This window comes from Poecilia reticulata, linkage group LG17, assembly GCF_000633615.1.
Source record: "Poecilia reticulata strain Guanapo linkage group LG17, Guppy_female_1.0+MT, whole genome shotgun sequence".
Lineage (NCBI taxonomy): Eukaryota > Metazoa > Chordata > Actinopteri > Cyprinodontiformes > Poeciliidae > Poecilia > Poecilia reticulata.
The window spans coordinates 7,186,931-7,209,522 of NC_024347.1; the positions used below are offsets into that span (position 1 = coordinate 7,186,931).

The window sequence follows — 22,592 nt, forward strand, 5'->3', positions numbered from 1 at the left end:
CAGTTATATATATATTTGTTATAACTGTCACCATGTCGTGACAGTATGTTATGAGACAGATAATCTGTGAAAAGTTCTGTTGTCTGAAGCAACATACAGTTCCAGACCAAAAACAACTAATCAGAGCCAGGAGGTGGGGCTCAGCGCTGTCAATCATCCTTGCTTACTCACTGCTAAATGTCCTAATGGCAGAGAAACAGCTTACCATTGCAGAAAAAAACTTTTATCTGCCATCATCGATGACTTTGCTAATTAGCCTGAGCATTCACAACAGGATCTGTTGACTGGAAAAAGCTGCGGCGTTACCAGAGAGCAGGTAATATATGATGTGAAAAAAGTATTTCTCCTGCAGCTTTTTAAAGTACTTCTATCTTGATACAGCTGAAAAACCACCTTGTCCCAGGTCAAAACCTATTTATCGAAAAACGTACGATTTTCCGAAATTGCCATGTATCCATAAAGCAAATTTATTTCCACAATTTCAATTTGCGCAATTTTATTGTTAGTGGAAATGCAGGCAGTGAAACTGTATACAAGGAGGAACTAAGCAAGCTATAATTCATCAAATCCATTCCGTATATGTAAACATAGAAAGACTATGACAGAGCTGCAAACCTACCAAAACATCTAAACTGACAGCAATAACCAGAGAAGCAGCCAACAATCCCATCTCTGGAGAAAATACAAAGATCCACAGCTCAGATAAGAAAATACCCCAACAGAGGAACGAATAGTTTTTCAAATTTCACAAATCTGTGGGAAAAGTTATAAAAGAGGGACAAGAAGAAAATATTGCAAAATGAAAGCTAAAAGAAGCCTTGTTTGCAGGTTCACACAAACCATTCCAACCACACAGCCAACATGTGGAAGAAGGTGTTCTGTTCAAAAGACACCAAATTAATCCTGTTATTCTACAATTATGTGTGGCAGAAAACATATACTACATATCACCCTAAACCCACCTCATCCACTGACAAACAGCTAGTTTGTCAGTGGATGACAAACTGACAAACTAGTTTGTCAGTTTGCTGTTTGTCATCCACTGATAAACTATCCACTGACAAACAGCCAGTTTGTCAGTGGATGAGAAGATGGATGGATCTAAATGCAGGGATATCCTGGGAGAAACCCTGGTAAAGACTTGGAGAGAGGTTCACCTTCCAGCAGGAGAACGACCCTGAAAACACAGCGAGAGATACACTGAAGCATGTCCATGTGTCAGAATAACTCAGTCAACCCAGAACTAAATCCAATTAAGATGGCAAGAGCCAAAAACTAATGTTCAGATGACATCATCCAATCAGAGATTGATATGTTTTGCTAAATGTTTATAGACATCTAGAACTGGTACCTACATGCCCCAAAACACACATTTTCCTTCCATTACACAATTATTTTGTGTTTGACCATAAAATAAAATATTTTTTAAGACAATTATGATAGCTCTGATTAACAAACAATTTTTAATAACTTCCTGACAAACAGACCACATATATATGACCGTTTTTACTGATGTCACTCCAGCAGTTAAAACTATGTTTAAACAGTCGTGTCTATTTATCAGCTCAGATGTGGTCCAGTGGTGAGCTGAAAATATAATATAAGCTGCCATGATATTAGTGCATGTCTAAAAGGAACAATGCAAGAAACCGGAAATGACAGGTTTACATGATGTATTATGTCAATATATTAAAATGAATGTATTTATAGAGGTTGCTATATCGCCCAGTCCTTTGGTCAGGAATTTAGGTTTTTTTAGTTTCTTACATGCCAAGAACTGCACATGGAATCCTTTACTAATATGAAACTTTGTGAAACTAATGTTAATGTTAGGTAAGGGGAACCGGAGTAAATAATAAAATGCAGCTATCAAATCACAATTTTATATATTATTAAGTAAACAAGCTATCCAAACCAACCTGGCCCAGTGAGAAAAAGTAATTGACCTCAACTTGAACGACAAGTTGTTTCATCCTTGGTTGCAACAACTGTCTTCAAACATGTAAAGACAATATGTCCATCAAGTTGCAGTAAAGGAATTTTTTGCCACTCCTCTTTGCGGAATTTTTTTTTACTTTGGAGGGTCTAGACTGAATTTAAGTCTAAACTTCGGCTAAGCCCTCTGTTTGGCTTTGCAAAAAATCTGAGTCTCTCATATTGCTGTATTATAAAACCTGTCTAAGGGAGGCCTAGAGTGGTCCAGCTGTTGTTCAAGGTTCCTTTGTGACCTCCTGGATCAGCCATCAAGGTCTCTTTTGGTCAGCCAGACTCTCCTGGGAAGGTTCATGCTGTTCCCAGTATTTGCTGGAGTCTCAAAGCTTTAGAAATGGCTTTGTTACCGTTTTCCAGACAGATGTCAGATCGGTTCTTGAATTTGTTTTTATTAGAACAAGACATGTTGCATTTTCTAAATGTATTATAGACTACTGATTTGCTGTCCGATGGATTGTGTTAAAGTAACTTCTAGATTCTACAGTTCTGGCAGTAATCTGGCCTGGGAGGGAGATGGAAACTGAACCAAAAACATCAGATTTGATTAATGATTTGGTAACAAGGACAACTGTATGTGCTCACAGAGTCATGATGGTTTGGATATGTGCAGCTTTCATGCTTACTACATTATATCATCATTCTGAAAACTGCATTCTGTAGTTTACTCAGGTTATTTGTACTGATTTAAAAATTTATTTGATGATATGGACCATTTTAGTGGGACAAAAAACAAAAACAGAAGAAATCTGTAAAGGTTGCACATGTTATTCACAACTGTGTATTTAGCTTAGAACAATGTCTGCCTGCCTCTGCGCTGGTTTGTAACGTAAAATACTGTATCAGGATTAAAATCCACCAGTTAATAGCTGAAGTGCTGAGGCTAAGGCTAGCAGGGAGGAATGATTAGTGTCAGGTTAACAAGGATGGAGTTAGGAGAGAGGAAACAGAGGGGAGGATGGGAGTTAGAGCTTTAGGAAGAAACTAAGCATCTGTGGTCAGGACCTGGACAAATTCAAACCCTCCCCTGTGATGCAATATGAACTACTGTAGCTACACCACCAGAAAGGGGTAATTTGCTGTATTAGATCTTCTTGACAACATCACTGAAGCAACCACGCAAAAAATACTTTAAACATCAAAGCTGACATTAGCGTCTCATTTCCCTATGCAAATGTAAAGCGAGGAAGAGAACGGAAAGCTTTCCATTTTTTTTCTGCCTTTCCTTCATTTTCACTGAGATTCCCTGATGCCCCTCCCACCAATACCTACCCCCCCACCCCTCCCGAGACGGACCAAGATGCTCAGCTTTGGGGGGGAGGAAAGTGGGTTAAGGGATTTTGGGGGCTGCTCTGCATTACCAAAACAAACCATTCAGCAAACAAACAATTAGGCTCTCATGAATTATGGACAAGCCATCTAAAATAGCAATATTCATCTAAAACAAGGAGTGGGAAATTGTGGAGCGAGTGCTGAGCTAATGATACAGATGTCAGGGTGTTTTTAAACACTTCAGCAGGGCTGTCGCATGTGGGCGAATCAGTGAATGCCTTCCTGCAAACATGTAAGCTTTGTTTCTATGTGACCTATGCTAATGATTTCATCCATGTGGACCACTGCAGGTGAGTGATAAAAAGCAAGAGAAGACTGACGAGAATGAGACACGACAGGTACGAACGTGGAAGGAAGGAAAGAAGGAAGGCATCAAGTAATCCAAAAATCAACACAACTGTGCATCAGCCATTTTGTGTCTTGGTTTGCACCTAGCAACATCCATTATTCACAGCCCTGTGTTTACCTCTCACAGACACGCACAGTCCATGCAGCAATGATCCAGGAGGATATACTGAACACCAGCAACACTGTTCCCGGACAGATGGTCATGAGGGTTTTCATGACAAAGCGTGTGTTGAAGTTGATCTTGTTGAGGGCGCCGATACTGCGGGACGAGGCGTCCGTGAACAGCTTGCTGTGGAGTAACATGACCCTGCCAATCAGGTAGAGTCTCAGGAACATGGGTATAGAGAGGATGATGTCCACGTCGGCGTCAGCCACAGACGGTGTGTAGGTAAAGGCCAGCCGCGCCGTCCAAGTGAAGACGTACTGGCCTGGGATGGGGTGAATGGCACACACCAGAAGCTCCAGCACAATGAAGAAGATTCGCTCATATGTCATGGCTATCCTCCAATCATCTGCTCCATTGTCGACCATGAACAGCTGAAAAGAAGCAAAGTGCATCTTAGCTGAATGCATTTTCTTTTATTTAAAAAAAAACTGTACAGCATCTTCCAATTGTTTAATTTGATAAATCATAACTTAGCTGTCTGCATATCATTATCCATTAATCAATCAATCAATCAAAATGAACTGCAATTCAATTTCCTCATACTAGTCATCATCTGCTTATGTAGAACGGGGTCGCTGGGGCAGCAGTTTCAGCCCAGACTTCCCTCCTCCAGGGTCTCAGGGGGGAAGCCCGATGTGTCCCCACGCCAGCCGAGTATCCTGGCAGAGGAACATACCCGAAAAATGTTTCGAGGCATCCAGAAATGATGACAGAGACACCTTAACTGACTCCGTTAGATGTGGAGAAGCAGCAACTCTAGACTGAGTCCCTCCCTAATGGCTTCTCTAAGGGAGAGTCCAGCCACGCTGTGGACAAAGCTCATTTTGGCTGCTTTTGTCGGCAATCTCATTCTATCATAACCTCATAAATGACCATAAATGAGGGTAGGAACGTAGTCTTGCTTTTTGGCTAAGCTCTCTCTTCACCACAAGTCTGTGCAGCAGTTATTGGGCAAGAGGCAAGGTACATTTTGGTACAGTTGGTTCAGTTGTCAATCAAATAAAGAAACATAAAACACAAAATCAGAAAGCCACACATTGTTAATATCAATGGTTTGGAGTAGAGTAGCAGTCTTCAGATCCATGCCTTGAAGGCCAGTGTCCTGTGACTTTTAGATCAGCTTCAACTCAGAGTGAAATAATGAGGTAATTAGTATGACTCTAGAAAACCTGACATAGTGAGGAGGTCATTGAGCCATTTGATTCAGGTGTGTTGGACCAGGGACAGATCTAAAAGCTGCAGGACATTGGCCCTAGAGGCCTGTATTTGAAGACCCCTGCTCTGTAGGTACCTGGATTATTCATGCATGCTCAGAGTTACAGCTGAGATTCAAACCAGGGAACCTCTAATCATGAAAACAAATTGTATAACTATTTTTCCTTCAGTTACTCTGCAAAATCCAATTTATTTTTACAGTTATATACTTATTATCTCAAAATTAAGTTCAGACTCATACTGAAGTTCATCAGCGGCGGTTCTAGACCAAATTTACCAGAGGGACTAGTGTGTCCTTTCATGGGGGCACAAAACAAAAGAATGAAGTAAGAAAAGCAGGGCAATATTCCATCTTTTAAAATATTAAGTGAGCCACAGAACCAGATCCACTTGCAACTCCAGAGCTGCAGGCTGCAGATGAAATCTTTGATCCTATCTCAGCACAAGTGAAGCTAAAAATGCAACACTTAAATTTGAATTCATTGTTAAAGTAAAATTCTCAAGGTAAAAATAAATTTGCTCCAAAGGACAATTAGATACAGTTTCTGTGCCTGCGCATATCAGCATAAGAAACTGATTTAGTATTATTTCTTCAGTACAGGAGGTATAACAGGGACTGGGATCAGTTTCTGCAGGGACATTGGCCCCTAATGGCCTCCATCTAGAACCGCCCCTGAAGTTAATATTTCATTAATAGACTCACCTGGATTTCTCGGGCGTGGTACATTATTATAAGACCAAGCAAAATAACAGTGGAAAGGCTGATAAGGCATTTCAGTGCAAATGAGTATGAGGATTCCTGCAATAAAAAACACAGAAAAAGAATAATTTATTCCAATATCAACATAAACAATATAAAATACATATCACTTAGTGTGTATTGTTATATATCATAACAATAACAGTGATTTCGGAATAGCATGTCTCTAATAAAGATAATAGACCAGGATGGATAAACCTCAGACAAAAGAAGGCCACAAACAACCTTAAAAAACAGATCATTCAACAGTTTTGTTGTGCTTTTTTCAAATATGTAGAGTGTGAGGCAAGACAAGTGATATATTATCAAAAGTTAGCCAAGCATCATCTTAAGTGTTGCTTCCACTACCTAAGCCTGTAGTGGAAACTCTTATTTGTAATGAAAGGTCAGCGTGGTTCTGTTACAACCAAGTTACAACCAGAAATCCACATGTGCTGTTTATATTTACATACACAAAGACACACAAACTTTTTGTTCGTGTGATTTTAAATTAGACTAAATATTTCGGGTTGAAGCTCAGTTGGTCTTACAAGATTATTTATCTCAGCTAAATCCCAGAATACTCAGAAAAAATATGTTTTATATACATATAGTTTAGAAGTTCAATTCCTGACAATGCAGAACTAGTTTTTGTATTGATAATGATTTTTATATAAAGTAATACGATATTCTCTAAAAACATGTATTTCAAACAGTTATGCTGCTTGGCAATATAGATCATTTTGATAATCCTAAATGACCCAGGACAGGAAGATTTTAGTCTGATTTAATATCAGGGAAAAATAAAATATGCCTTTTTAAATATCTGGTTTCAACTGCATTAACAATCATATTATATATATTTGGATATTTGGTTCTTTTGTCAGACTGAAAGGAACTTTTGAACATAACAACCTTTAACCGGATATTAAACTTGCTTTTCAATAAGCCCACATTTCTGTATTCAGAATGTTTTTTTATTGGTCTTATGTAAGCTGAAGATCATCATAACAGAAAGAAAGGCTTTGAAACATCAATGTGTGCAAACCTAATCTATATAATGTGTATCACTTATTGAACTGGGATACTAAAATACATAACATTTTCAATAATATTAAAATTTATTGAAATATCCTGTATTTCTTGTTTAGTATGAAAATATAAAATGAGAAGCAAAAATGAAACAAAAGCACTCAAAGGAAACACATAGACGCACACACGCACAACCCTGCACGCACACGCATAGACACGCACACACGCGCACACACACACACACACACACACCTGCACACACACATGCACACCCCCCCACACACACACACGCGCACACGCACACACACACACACACACACACACACACACACACACACACACACACACACACACACACACACACACACACTACTCACACAAGCACAGAGAATTCCTATTAGTATAAGTGGATAATGTAGTTCTATACAAAAAGTACACTTAAGATGATGCTTAGCCATGCAGGTGCAGGTGTAAGTACAGCCTGGTGTTATCTGGACACCGTTCATCATAAATGAAAGTACAGATTAATCAAAACGTGACATAAATAGGGGGACTTTTTACATAGTGGTTGGAGCCAAAAGCCATTGCTAACATTAGAACAGGGCCACCAGCGTGAGCTGTGCTTGTGATAAATAGACTGGCTGGATGCTAAAGTGCCGCTGCTGTTTATTTGTGTACATTGGAAATGAGAGCCGGTAGTCCTCATACCTCCTACTTGGTAAAATGCCAGATGATAAATCAGTTTAACAGCCCTGGTGTAAAAGGGCCACTCTACTGCAGGCTAATGATCCTAAGATTGCTTTTATAATAACAGCGCAAGCGACAAATGATAAAAACGAGAGAAAATATTCCGCATAATCAGCAGTGTGATGACAGTCAGAGCAGCTCTACATCACTCTGTCCTTCAGTGGTCTATATAGCCAAATGTATTTTTAGCCATCAACTAGATTGCCTTGCCCCTCAGTTCAGCAACATGTTCTCAAGACATTTGGAAATTGTTTGAGAAATCCCTGGTGAAATAACATCGGGTAAACCAATTAATCCACCTGCCAGTGGCTCAAGGATTTTTCAGTCCCAGTGCTTACTGTCTCCCTACCAGTTTCCCTGCTTAAGGGCTCAGAAAACTTAGCTGAACCTCAGGTTTCCACTCTGCAATGTGAGATGGTGAAGTGGACCATCCACAGAATCTGCTACCTGCTACCAGTGTGGGAGCTTACAGTTCTACTACGATCACTCGGGTCATTTCCATTTCAGCTGAGGTCAGGTTGATGAATGGACTGAACTCCATTCAGTAACAATCAAGACAAATCTATTGATTTTCTTAGATCCCCATAAATCATATTATGGATTAGTCCCCCTAACTTTCACATATACACCCACATACATCTGTAGCTCTTTTAAGTTACAGTTCATTATCTGCAATTTGCTGTAAATAAATATTAATGATTTATCAGCTCATATTGAAGACCGTGGATATGTCTGAGATCATCCTGTCGTTATTTGTTCGCCTTTCCTTGGTTTGCTGAGCCACTGGTCCCTCTCAGCTAAAGACAAAAAGTGCTAGAAACATAGAACTTTCTAACTCCTAAAATACATAATGTTGAATGGTGATTTGAGAAAGTATAATTTGTGACTATTAACACAAATACAAAGATGTTTGTTTTGTTTGTTCAAGCGGTACAAAAACAAGAGAGAGTGGGATGTTCAGCTGGAAAAAATCTCAATCTGTATCAACCCAAAGGGCCTTCCCTTCCAGCTGCACCCTGTTAGTAATCACACTCCTCTGTATTTAAGCTCCTGGATTTTTCATTGTTGTTACCTCATCTTTCCACCCTGGATACATAAAAAAAAATGTAGGGTGTTCTAACTTTTTCCTCAGTTAGAAAAATAGTTTTTGCTGCTATATTTTGTTCAGTGACTAAAACAAGGTTAACTTTTGGTGTTTGCCAGTAATGATACAATTCTATTTTCTACAGATTAATAAATAAAATAAACAGTATAGTTCAGGATTTGTGAAATGAAATTCTATTAAAGGGAAAAAATCAATCAACATATTTATTACAGTAGATATTGCTTATTGCAACATTATTTAGCTTAACTACAGATTAGTTGGTCCTGAAAGTTAAAGGTTAGTCCAAGAGCGGCTGCGACCAAACTATACAAAGTATGAAAAGTGTAGATGTTATTTATTTTCTATTTTATGGCCTTACTTGTCAATTAGGTTATTTCTCTGACCAGAAACTTAGTAAGTGTTTAAAACACAGGAACACAGATGGAACTCTTTGAAGACAGACAGATGTTCTGGATCCATTCTTTTTCAGAGAGCTTCTTAGGGTTAAACAAGGATTAGAATCAAATAAGCTTAAATATCCAAAATCTTAATCTTTGCTTTACCTTTGTTGTTATCAGAACAGTGCATGGTGTGTTTTGTTTTGTAATTTTGTCCTGTTGATTTGCCAGACACTCACTACAGAAGAAGCACATCAAACCCAGAGACTGTTGCATCCTGAACACAATATAGACTGAGTTACTGAGTTGTTTTATATCAGTAGAAGGATTTTTTTTGGCCGAGCTCCATCTTGAGCATGGTTTCAGCTTCCTGGACCAACTAATCTGGATTGATCCTAACAAAAGATGCTCAGAGTAAGGGTTGGGGGAAGCATATGATATCAGAAAACACACTTCAATATTAATAATCTCTTTCCACAAAGCTGAAAACGGCAGTATCCACACAAATGATAGAAATCAGACACACTTTGTTCTAACTCACAAACACACACACAAAACCCACCTTAGTGTAAACCCCCCATGAAAGTTCTGTCTCCGTCACCATGACAACAATCCCAAACATCCCGAAGATGAGTGCGTAGTCACTGAGTCGCTTTCGCTTCTCGAACAGCGCCCTCCGGTGACCGAGCTTGTAGCCAATATCCTTGTTCTTCTTCTGTGGAGCCCTGCCGCCGCCTCGCCCGCTACCCTCCCTTACCAGGCTCTCGTTGGACGCCTTACTGGGGTCCTCTCCACCGTTGCCCTTGGACACCACCACCTCCAAGCCAGAGCTGTGCAACGTCTGCAAAGGTTGCGTTTCCGAGTCGAGTTCCGCAAGGTTTCGGCGAGACGAGGACGCCAGGCTGCCTACTAGTGGTCTTACCACTCCACCATTGTACTTGCAGGTGTTCATGGCTATCTGAGGGAGTCGGCCACTGCTCTCAGAGAGGGAGGGCTTGGATCCAGCATGGCTCAGCTTCTTCTGCTCAGTTGAGGTCTGGAAACAGAAAGAGCAAGAATAAATAAAGCACTTTCACAACAAACAAGGTGTAAAATCTAGCAGTGGGTTGAAGAAACCCACACAGGTTCATTTTTTAAATAGGACACTGATGCAGGAGTTTGAGCAGCAACTGACAGAGACAGATAAATACTTGGTTCATTGTTGAGAAGAACCACAAATTAAAACACAAAAAATAAACCCTTTGAAAACCACCAGTACTACAATGCCTTGCAAAAATCCAATCCCCTTTCATTTTTTGACATGTTGTTACACAACAACCACAAACAATGTACTCCATACCATCAAAAGCTTGTGTATAACTGTGAAGCAAAAGGAAATTATGCCAAATGATTTTTACAGATTAAAACCTCAAAAGTGTGCCATCCATTTGTACTCTCGTCCCCTGAGTCAATACCTTCTAGAACTTGCTTTCAGTTCTGTTTCATCTTCAAGTCTTCCAGGATTTGTCTGTACCAGCTTTGAACAACTTTAGACTACATTTTTTGCCCAAACTTCTTTACAAAAGAGCCCTAGTTCAGTCTCTACATACAGCAGCTGTGAGCAGTAACATTTATGTCTTGCCATATATTCTCACCTGGATCTGGATTATACTGTTCCATTCTAACATGGATATGTTTTGAGCTAAACCAGAGCTTTTCAAAGTGCTCTTCATCAAGCCTATGCCAGAGACCAGATGGACAGACTAAAGCTATGGTGAGTGATAAGATATGGTCTGGGTCAAGCAAATTAAAAAAAGAAGGAAGTATCACCATGAATATTGAAACTTTGGATTTCTATGGGCTGGATCTGAAGATGATTGACTGTTGTCTGCCAAAATGTGCTAGCTAACAACACTGTAAGACTGTGTTGTTATTTTAAGACCAAACACCCAAGTTTGATGACCAAGCCTCAGGAGTTTTAGGCAGGAAGCTAAATGTAGTTTATTATTTTAGCACTGCATATGGCAAGGCAGCTAAGGCCAATCACGTGGTGCTAAAGTAGGTAACCGCTCTGATAATGTAGTGGGGGCGGGACAGTTATCTGTTTGATAATGCTGCTGCCACCATGAGTAACCATGGGGATTATGTGTTCACAGTCGTGCACAGTTAGTTTTCTACCTCATACTCATACAGAGTTTTGTAGGTTGGTCACAAAAATTTAATTTTGGTCTCTTCCTGACTGCTTCATTTTACATATATTTTGAAAGTATCTGACATTACATGCTGATTTATTACAAAGAAACTCCAACAAAGCACTGAAGTTTCGGGTTTCAGTTCCACAAGATGTGTAAATTTCAATAGGTATGAATACCTTAACCTATAGTGCCTTTGAAAGAGTTAAAGTTATAAGTTAAGGTTTTATTGCAATAAGGTTTTTTATTGCAAACTATGAAGTATCCAAAATTGTGAAATAGTAAATATTTACATGTCTCTTTCTTGCGATTGTTTTTTTCTTTAAGGATGGCATCATGTGACGAGCTCTTCCCTCTACAGAATGAAATTAAAATAGAAACTTTTAAAAACAAATGAATTATGAATAGCTCCAGATGTATAAATAAAACCACATAACCAACAGTGGACCATACAAAGTGCAGAAAATTGAATCTGTGCTTTGCACAAATGCAGATATGAATGATTCATGCTTGGCATGACCCCTTTTCCTGTCACACAAGCACTCTTTACTGTGGTGAGCTGTAGCAGCCACCAATAACAAAGGGCAGAAGAAGACATTGACTATTTATATATTTTTTTATGATTATTGACAGAAAAATGTATATGCAGATACATTTCTAATTTGATATAAAAGTTCACTGAAGCGAGTGTTGAAATAATTTGGGAAAAGCTTCCTTTTAATCCGCTATAACATATTTATTGAGCCCAACAACATTTCTGCTAATCCAAAACATTCATAGCTCGTCCTGTATGTTCAGGTCTATTGTCCTGTTAAACCTCAACCTCTGACCTAATATCACCTTTTCCAGCCTCTACTAGTTTTGTTTATTTGTTTGTTTTTTGTGTCTGGTGTCTTCTGTCTTCTAATCAAATCTTACCATCTTGTCTGTCACTGCTGAAGAAAAGCATTACCGCAGCATGATACTACCACTACCAGCATTCTAGATGGGGATAATGTGTTTGAGGTTATGTGCACTGTTAATGTAATGAGCTCTGCACATGTGCAGTTCCACCAGGTGTGTGATAAGTGCTGCTGGCTAGTCTGTAGGAGCTGAGGGAGGAGTCGAGTGGGAGGCAGAAGCTTGGAACCTTCAGCTTGGAGGAGGAGCTGCAACTTGAAAGCGTGGCTAGGTCCACTGAGAAGTTTTACACAGCTGAATGGTTGCCATGGGAGACTAAAGGATTTCTCAAACATGCGTGAAAGCATTAAAGCAACACTCCAGGTATGTTTGATGAGGGAATGATATCATAATTTTATGTAAAACTTTAAAAAAAGTAGATTTTACATCATACTATCCCTTTAAAAGAGTGATTTCCTTAAGCTGAACAAGAACCATTCTGTCTCTAAGCTCAATATCATTTCTGCGTCATCTTGTAGTGCAGACGTAAAACACTCCATCCATCGGTCACCCCAGCAGCATCTATGTGGCTGTCGCTCCAGACCCGGACAGATTATCATAATGGGTTATGAAGACATCACACAGAACAGTAGCTTTAAAAAAAACAAGTTGGGGGGATGCAATACCAATGCCGGACCTTTTTATTAGCCTTGACAAAGCGTGCCTAATGCCTTTAAAAGTGCTGGTGGGAATACAGAAGGGCAGCCCTAATGGAAATTTACTAACTCTCGTCCTGTGATGCTATCATCTTCCGCATATTGTGGCGAATAAGAACAGGACTAAAGGTTAAGGATTAGTGCAGCCCATAGTGTTTCTAATCCCCTTTTCTGTATTAAATTGCTTTTTAATCTGTGCCATTAGAAGCCCTCTATACTTCAGAAGTCAGTGGAGTAAGTGAACTTTGAGTTTGAATGACAGGAAACAGTGCAGATAGATGCTGATATGGCAGTGGAGATCAGGGTGCTGTTCTTTGTGCCTGGACTAAATTAGATCAGTGAGTATGCTAATCAGAGCTAATTTGATACCAGTTCAACAAATTAAGATAACAGCAGAGTTCCCTGCAGAGGGAATCTGAACTTTACTGTCTTGTGACTGATTTTATAATTCATTTGACCAACATAGCATTTAGCAACAAAGATTAGAATTCCCCACATCTTTAATCATTTGAATGCCAATGCCAGTAACAGACTTAAGGAGAAAGTGTAGCTTCAGAAATTGTTTTCAGACTTCACGCCAGAAATGTCTCTGAGCATAAATCGCTGATGTGTGCTGACACTATCAAAAAAAAGACAAAAAAGGATTAGTTTTGGGTTTTTTTTAGAAAACTGAAAATAGATTTCCTTTTTGTAAAACTAAGGCCTACAATTTAACAGTTTTTATGTTTTGGATCCAGATTACATCCATTTGCAAGAAACTAAAGCATCACTTTTTCCTTTGATTCATCAAAATATGTCAGTCATGTTAAAAAAAGAATCTGTGATTCTTGTTGGTGATTTAAATAGCTCTGAAGTCCTGCTCCCAGCTCAGAGTATTTTTAGTGTCCTGGATGTTTAAAGTAGAATTATGGATCCTGGACTGTAAGAAAGCAAAGGTAAGACTCAGCCAAGTCTACTACGCTAAATAATTCCTTGATTGTACAATTATAGAGAAATTCTGAGCACAAAAACCTGTTTTAAGAAAATAGGTTTACATTCAAGAATGAGCATAAATGCAAAGTAATGATGCTCTTAAGTTTATTTTCTACTTTCATAATACATCAGATTTTTGTCAGCTAGTGTTGCACATTACTGCTACAGTCAGGCTGTTCCATGTGCTTAACATGGCAAGACAACGCCAAGGCCCTGAAAGCCAGAACTCAGTAGGACTAACATCACATTCAGTTTAACTGAGATCCAGTTGCAGTTTGTAAACAGTGATATCCCTTCACTGGACTGTCATAGAACTACAGTGTCTTCAGTCAGAGGTATTAACGGATCTGCTGTGCAACAGACCGCTACAGGAGATCCTTCCTGTTCACAGACATCACCATCTACAACATCGCTGAAGAAACTTGGACAGATTGCGTTATAAGAATATTTCATTTCCCTTGGTGATAATTTTTTTAATTATATTTGAATTGAATTAAAAAATTACTGAAATCCATTTGGATCCTTATTCAGTCCCTCAGACATTCACTGGCTTGAAGCAAGAATCCTCACATCACCTTCCAAACTCACAAACACTCAGTCCCTTCCATTCTCATGCCCACTCGGCCAATCACCAAAGCTGCTCAGTTATTTAGTTTATTTGTTTGGCATGTTCACTGCAACACTACTAAAGAGTGTGGCAGAGCGGGCATTGGGGGCCAGCATGCCCTTGACTGCCCGCGATGCCCCCAGAGATGAGATGCAGAGGCAGCTCGTCCAGCTAAGAAATGGCTCAATTTTATTCTAAATGGCACACAGCATCCAGGCTCTATGAAATGGAAACTCATAATCAAATTGAAAAACCTCAGTGCAGAACAGCTTAAATGAAGGCAACCCTCTGCCTGGCTTACTCTGTCTGTCTGTCTCACTCTGCAGGCAGCTCAGACCTAACAGAAAACCTGTCTTTCATTTTGGAACACGCCACAGTGCTGTACTTTTGAAGCCTTATATATATTTGTAAAATTGAATTGTGCATTATAGTGTGTGCGTGCGTGCGTGCGCCAGGTGACAGAGAAATTTCTGTGTGCAAATAAGCCCAGATGTGTGTTAGCTAATGCCAGGATCCAGACCAAGTTGGATCGTGATGCAGACTGCGTGCAGCGATTAAAAAAATAGGAAAAAGCCACGTAAGTGTGTGTATGTGAGTGAAAGCAAGTATATGCGTGTGTGTGTATGGAGACAGATTCAGCAGGGTTAACGAGAAAAGAAAGATCACAAAAGAAGACAGAGGAAGGAAACGTGACAAAATGAGGCAGTTCTGGAAATGGAGGAAACATGAATGATGGAGTGAAAGAAGAGAAAAAGAAAATGAATGAAAGAGGGGAAACAGCTCCCTGCGGGCGTCTCTGCCAGGGCGGGAGTGATTGAGAGCTCCAGGCTACCCTTTCCAGTTTGTCCCTGCACCCTAGACGCTGTCAGATTTCTGTGACAGGCCAGCAGGCTACAGGGCTCCTCCGTCCATCACTGACCAGCATGTAGATCATTACTCAGCGCTGGTAAAGACGGCAGGAAAACACGGCTACAAGCTCCACATGCATAGGAAAATATTTGATCACATCGGTCTCTGAAAACAAAGATATATGATTTTACATTTTTTTGTCTACATTTAGTATTGCAATGCTTCCCAACAAATTTGGAATAGGGATACACCAATCCACTCTTTTCACTTCTGATACCAATATCTGATGCTTAGTATTGGCTGATTCAGATCCGATACAGAATTACTTAAAAATTTCTTTTTTAAAACACAGAGGTAAAAGAACGTAATTACAATTGCATTTAGTAACTCTGCACCAATACAGCACACTTACATACACCAACAGTTTCACAGGTTTGGTCAAATATGTAAAATCAACTTTAATTTGTTCAGTCAGTGCAATTAGGAGTAAAATAACCAATGTAAAACAAAACAGGTTCTCTGTCTCCCTGCCCCCCCGGTGCTCCCCACCATTTTCCCTGGTCAGCGTCTGTGTCCTGTGTTTTTAGAGTCTTTTTTGCATAGCTTCCGAAGTTGCAAATTATGGATCTGGTCAGCTGGTCTCTCAACGCGATTGATAAATTTTTTCCACTTGGAAACTGGGGAAAGGGGAACCCTCATGTCCCGAAGGGAGATTCTTCGCTAGATACACGATGGATTCTGGATGGAAGTGGAAGACCGTGTGTCTGACGACGCTGTCAGTCGAGGATGTTGCAGATGTGTACATGATTGGATTTATGATAACAGGTTTTTTGCTTATTAGAGTTGGTAGCTACCTGGCTTATCGGAAATTTCGGAAGATGCCAGCAACAGTTTTGGCAACTTCGAGGCTGCTGGGTACGGTTGATGGGATCTGCAGAGCAATCACTCAGACTGAGATGATCCGGGAGCTGAGCTGTAGACTGGGTGCGATCCTGGAACAGGACCGTGGCCGGGCAGCGGATCTCGGACTCAGAATGGATATGGTGTGACCTTGGAGAACGTTGTTCGCTCCGATCAAGCAGGAGACCCTGAAATTTGGCTGTTTGGATTTGCCATTGAGAGGCACAGCTATCCTATCCTTCCCTGGTTATGTCTAAAGAAGGCTCTGTTCTGCTGCCCCTCCCCTCCCTGAGAACATCTGTGGCCCCTGAACTGATAAAGCTCGTGATGAACTCCGACATCATACTCACAATCGCATGCTTCAGTTAGGGTTCATGGTCTGACACACACATAACTCACATGAGACGTCACACCTCCTTCTCGTACCCAGCTTGTTTTGTCTACATGTGTTTATATGTGCTTATGTGCCGAGGTTTTGTTCTTCATCTCAAACTCTGCCCTGCATAGAGCAGAGTGTGAGCCAGGCTGATTTTTTTCTTCTCTTTACCTGATGTTTTTCTTATTTTTCCTATTTCCTTTGCAAGGCGGCGCCTGTCGGGCTGCAAGGCCTTAACCAACTATTCCCCCTCTCCCAGTACCCACCTCCCCCCCTTTTGTTGTTGTGTAATGGATGATTGTACTGGAAATGCAATTTCGTTGTCTTTCTGACAATGACAATAAAATTCTTCTGATTCTGATGATAAAGAAACGGAAACGGATTATCTTGGTCAAAAAACAAACTGCAACAAATCTTCTATCAAATGGTTCAGAATGTGCAATTAAGAATTGTTAAAATACTGTAAAATAAATAATAAAGCATGATGCTCAACTATATTACATTGAACATCTACTAACTTATTATGAATGGCTCTCAGCTGAGATCTAGTGATGATAGCAATAAAAATACATTCAATTCTTATGGTGCTCTTTTGGACACTCAAAGGAATAGTGATAGTAATTTATTGACCTTTAGTGTTAGTTTTCAATGAGAAATGTTCCTTATTTTATTTATTTTATTTTTTATTTTACCTTTATTTTACCAGGATTTTCAAGGGAATCCTGGCCAAGAGTCAGCAACAAATACAACCCAGAAAAATACCCAGTGCAGAAAAAACTCCACAATTTCCCAATAAAGTTTAGTTTTATAGGCAGAGCTCGACCCGACCAAAACCTGACCAGAAATGTAGGCTGGGTGGGTCAAAATGAAATATGTTTTGTGGTTGAGTTGGGTTGAGCTTACAAACTTACAATACACACAGCAAGGAAGAAAGCTAAACAGGAATGCATGAAAAAAGTTGTTTCAATCTACTTATTATAGTCTAAACACAGGAGTAAGTAGTTTATCCGGTTGAGGAACAAAAAAAAAGGTGCAGGAGTTAATTAGACTGTAATAAGCGCAGTGAGCTGCACAAGTATTGCTTGGTTTCAGTCGCATATTCCAGAAGATTTGTACTTGATCCATCCTGTGATTACAATAAGCAACATGTCAGGTTTACTGCTGGCTCAAGCCTCTCATGTAATTTTAATGTGAAATGTAGTTTGGTCAGAAAGGCCGGTGGCATGGAACAGCCTACAGTGGTGTCTTCGTAGTTTTCGTAGGTTTTTACTTTTTCATACCTTCTTTAATAACTTATTCACACCTCAAAAAAAAAAAAAAAAAAAAAAAAAAAATAATAATAATAATAATAATAATAATAATAATAATAATGTATTTAGCATTTTCATGAACGATTACAGGAAAGTCATTAGTGTCCAGATTTTTTTTTTTGCAACCAGAAAAATGTAATGCTTCCATTGTGCTTGTTAATTTTTGTCTGTTGAAAACCAACTAACTCAAAACTGCTAAAGATTTGTGACATTTCAAACAAAGCTCAGTGACCAATACAACCATCCTTCGACTCCATAACAGACACAAGCCTTCCATTCATGGAGTCAATTTCATGATCTGTTTATGATCAACTTTTCGTTCGGCAGGAACCACAGCATCCCAGATGCTGTTCAGAGAGCACCACTGCTGTCCTTTACCATAACTCTCCTGTTTAAGAAGGACTCACGTTTTCAAAAAGATTTAGATCAGGTAAGAAAGGAGGCCGTGTCATTATTCTTTTACCTTTGGGGCCTTTAATGATGGAGTACTTCAATGCATCTGATGGAGCATTGTCTGGCATGAAAGATGCAGACTGTTCCCTGTATCACTGGTTAAGGAAGTCTCTTATAAAGACTTGCAGTATTTTTGTTAAATAGTGAGTCCGTCTTTGACTGCAAAAGGTCCGACCAGCTTGTTTTGAATTAAACACCATATCCCATAAATGTAGCAGTCAACCTGATGTTATAAAGACTCTGTTTAGCTTTGTTTAGACGTAAAACACCCACTTTCTTTATTTTTTACCTAATACATAATAAACACAATAACTCTCTTCTACATCCCTTCTCCCTCCACTTACCCTGTTTCTTTAACGTCGGATTTAGATAATGAAGAAAATGTTGCTAAAAACCAGGATAATCCTCCATAGAGAAAAAAAAGGACATAGGTACTGTGGGAGCCAGTTTAGTTCGGACAAATAACACAGTGTTCAACAGAGACTCTGTGCTATTATAATTAGGACCCAACAAGGTTATTCCATGAATGCATGCATGAGTGTGTGTCTTATAAATTAGGTCCTGGGGAGATTGGGGTTAGAACGCATGGAGGGAGACGTAGGAGGGGGGGTTACTTTCCCTGTGGGATGTACACTGCCTGATTTTGATTTCCAGCAAATTAAAATAGTTAGAAAACAGATTTGTATATTTTGGCCATAAAGGGTGGACTGATCCTGGTAATATGAGTAACAAATTAAAGCTTGAAGTGATACCAGCCTGACTTCTTCTCACTAATAAGAGAAGAATAATGTAACTTGCACTAGAAGACAAGTTACATCTGACAAGAGTAGCAAATATCATAGTAAATATTATTTACCGAAACACTTTCCCACCACTTCTTCTAGTGTATTCATTAGTGGCATTTAGTACATATAATAAGAAATAAGCTATACAGTGGACAACAAAATCCTAACTGAATTTTTTTTAGGGGTAAGACAAATAATCGCATAAGTGAGCACAATGGATCTCATTCTGACAAGGTCAGTCAAGATTCACAAAGCTACAAGAAAAGCTAAAAAAATTAGAGTCTCATTAAAAAGTTTGTTATTTTTGCCTCTCATTTCAGAAAGTGAAGCTCCTATTATATTGCAGACATTAAAGATAGAGTGGAATATTGATATAAAATGGCAATTGAAACCAATGTTGAAATTTGGGATATAATTGTAAAAGAAAGAGAGGGAAAAAATGTACATCAATAAATAATATCCATATCGAATCATATTGATGGCAACAGCATGCTCTGGGACTACTTCACCTCCAAACATATTTGAGGAGAACTGATGCCTTAGTCACAGTGGAGGGAATGAAAAACAACTTCAAGCAAGCTCTTATTTTGAATGCTTTGCACAATCTGCAGCAAATGTGTCTTTACAGAACTAGTGAGTGACAGCAACTCCATCAAAATCATTAAAGCAGTTGATCAGCTTCAGCCCCTCTTTACCCTCCAGGTCATACTTCTTCCCACAGAGACCTAAAGAACACACCTAGGTCTGGATTCCATCTGCAAAGTTTTCCGAATGAGGTTTCTGTGACAAATCCAACATTTGCTGTTAACACAACAGTTACATCTCCTTTTTTACTCTTCATGCTCAGTTGTGCAAAGATCTCAAGATGTATATTCTAGCTGGCATATTGTGGTAAAACATAAAAATTACATTACAATATTTCTGTTGTATCCTTTTTGCTGCTCTGAGCTCATCAGTGAATTGCCAAGTAATCTTTCTTCCTTTTTGTTCGTGTCCTACATTCTAAACATCGACTCATTTTCAATCTGGAGTCTTATTTCAGAACTTGCTCAGATTTTGGAAAGGTCAGTCAGCTGCTCCCACACAAACGACTTTCCCACTGGCATGGTTACAAACCATGGCAGATACTAAAAAATACCAGAATTACAAGAATAATTCCCTTAAAGCAGCACATCCTGCAGAACAGCTTAGAGTTCAGTTATTTTTAGGGAGGGGGGGATCTCAAGCTGCTGTCACGCTGCTTCCTATGCTGCCATGTATGCTGGCTTTCTGCAAAATATGTGTCCAAGCATGAGGACATAAGCACAATTTGCAGAACATTAAATTATGTCGTATCCTTGAAGAATGTGTGCTGCTTTTGATGCCCCCGTTTTCTGAATAGAGTGTGTTTTAGATCAATGTTCAAATGCCACTGTTCACAGTGTTCTGTTCCGTCAGGACAGGATGTTGACAGGATACTTTTCTGTGACATCACTGTCTCCACTGATCCAGATGAGCTCAATCAGAGGGATTTGGAACTACTGTATGAGAGGGCAAAGTAGGAAAACTCAGGAAAAACGAACACAAGCGACATTTAACTACAAAGCAAGGTCCTAACGAAAACAACACCACAGAGAAAATAACTGAGTATGGCAAGTCCTAACAATAATAACCAAACCCAAAATGATCAGAAAACAAACACAAAGGAAATGAAAACACAAACACCCATAGGTCACCAACATGCCACAGTGCACAGTCCATATTTTCTACAAACAGGATTTCTGTACAATTCTTTTTATGAAATATTACATCTTTACTGATTCAAATAAAACAATAAAATAAAGATTAAGCATGTCAAAACGATGTAAATGAGTCAACCACAGCAGTCATCAAGCATGATAAGAGTTGTGGAGGAAAACTGAAAATTTTTTCATACTCTGCTTTTTTTTTTTTCCTGGAACTTTCCAGACTTTATGGGAAAGCATATCAGACCTGTTGAAATCCATGTCCATGTTCCGTATTAACACTAAAGAACTGTAAAATGTCAGATGTTTTTGGCTGAGTCATGCATGGAAAACAGCCCATCCACTACTGGTATCACTCCTACCAGCAGATGGAATGTAGATGAAATGTCCATAGTGTTGACATAATCTCTCAAGTTAAATAAATCAACACAACTTTTTTCTTAGACAGTATTTTTACTGTTATACTAACAGTGAACTAAAAGCCTTTTAGCATTTCACAACAGTAGTCTAAATGGAGTTCTGATCAGATCTAATAATAATTTAGTTAGAGATGCAGAAGCTTTTTCTGGAAATGTAGTGACTCCACTCCTGTGCTCATTCAGAAGCTCCATCCACCATGGGCGCGCGTTGCCAGGCAACAACACCAACAACAGAGCTTTCTTACAAGAAGTAGACCATTTAATTCTTACCCAGTGTGGAGGTGGACATCTCTTTCTAAAAGCTGAAGCAAGACAATTATAATGCAAACAATAAGTAAGCACACAAACAGTCAGAAATGGACAGATTTTTTACATGAAATACAACAGGGGCCGGCATTACAGCTCTGTTTATGTCTTAATTGCTATAAAAACCTTTCCAGTTGTTCTACAGGGAGTCAGTGACATCTCAAATAAATCAAATGTTACTTTTTTAAAGTCCTTCATCCAGTTGAAGTGCCAAATGTTTTACCTGAACATTCACAGAACCTCTTTCAACCACAAAACTCTGCAGCATAACGTCTGCAGAGGTCTTGCTGCTTTATTAGGCTTTATTATTTGAATAATTTGTAGCTTCCGTTCATTCTTCATTACATGACATAAAACAAAATCACACAGGTTGATCCTCAGACCTGGAGTCCAAGTCTATATGGGCCAAGACTGAGTCAAGTCTTCAGTGAAAGTACGGTTTAAATGTCTCCTACATCTGAACTGTATGAACACCATGCTTCTCAACTGCAGCCAAACTCGTAGCTTCCATCAGGCTCTGAGCAACCAGCAGGGACAAGTCTGGCTGCAATTTGGAGGTGTGCGTGCTCTAGGTATGTTAAATGCATAGAATACTGATTTTCGATCCTGATCCTCAGAGCCCACATTCCCTTTCACTTTCAACTGCAACATCCAGATTATGTGAAAGCATGGATTCATCTGCTGTGCATCAATGCTAAAGGCTAGTGTTGGTGGTGTAATGGTTGTCATTGCATGGTTTGAGCCTCTTGCTACCAAATGATCTCTGTTTAAATGCCCCAGACTATTTTTGCTGCACTGTTGCTCATGTCCACCTTCTGTTAGCTTATTCCAACAGGATAAGTTGCCTTCATAAGGCCCCACATACTAGGGGTACTAAACTCTCCAGAGGTCCACATATGAGAACTCAATGCAAACATCTGCCAGACATGTCCTAGCAGTGGTAGATTTTAATGATTGCATACTCTGTCTCGGGGCTGCACAGTGGCGCAGTTGGTAGAGCTGTTACCTTGCAGCAAGAAGGTTCTGGGTTCGATTCCCGGCCCCGGTCTTTCTGCATGGAGTTTGCATGTTCTCC

General features: G+C 39.4%; 1 protein-coding gene across 2 annotated transcripts in view; it reads right to left on the reverse strand.

The window, feature by feature from the left end:
* Window positions 1-22,592, reverse strand: part of kcnn1a (potassium intermediate/small conductance calcium-activated channel, subfamily N, member 1a) — an 88,555-nt gene that overhangs the window by 30,689 nt on the left and 35,274 nt on the right. For both annotated transcript variants that reach the window (XM_008433431.2, XM_017310177.1), the window contains exons 2-4: window positions 9,613-10,086; window positions 5,754-5,849; window positions 3,788-4,206 (exon numbers count right to left, since the gene is read on the reverse strand). In XM_008433431.2, the coding sequence (XP_008431653.1) occupies window positions 3,788-4,206; window positions 5,754-5,849; window positions 9,613-10,086 (989 nt within the window). The remainder of the gene's footprint in view (window positions 1-3,787; window positions 4,207-5,753; window positions 5,850-9,612; window positions 10,087-22,592) is intronic.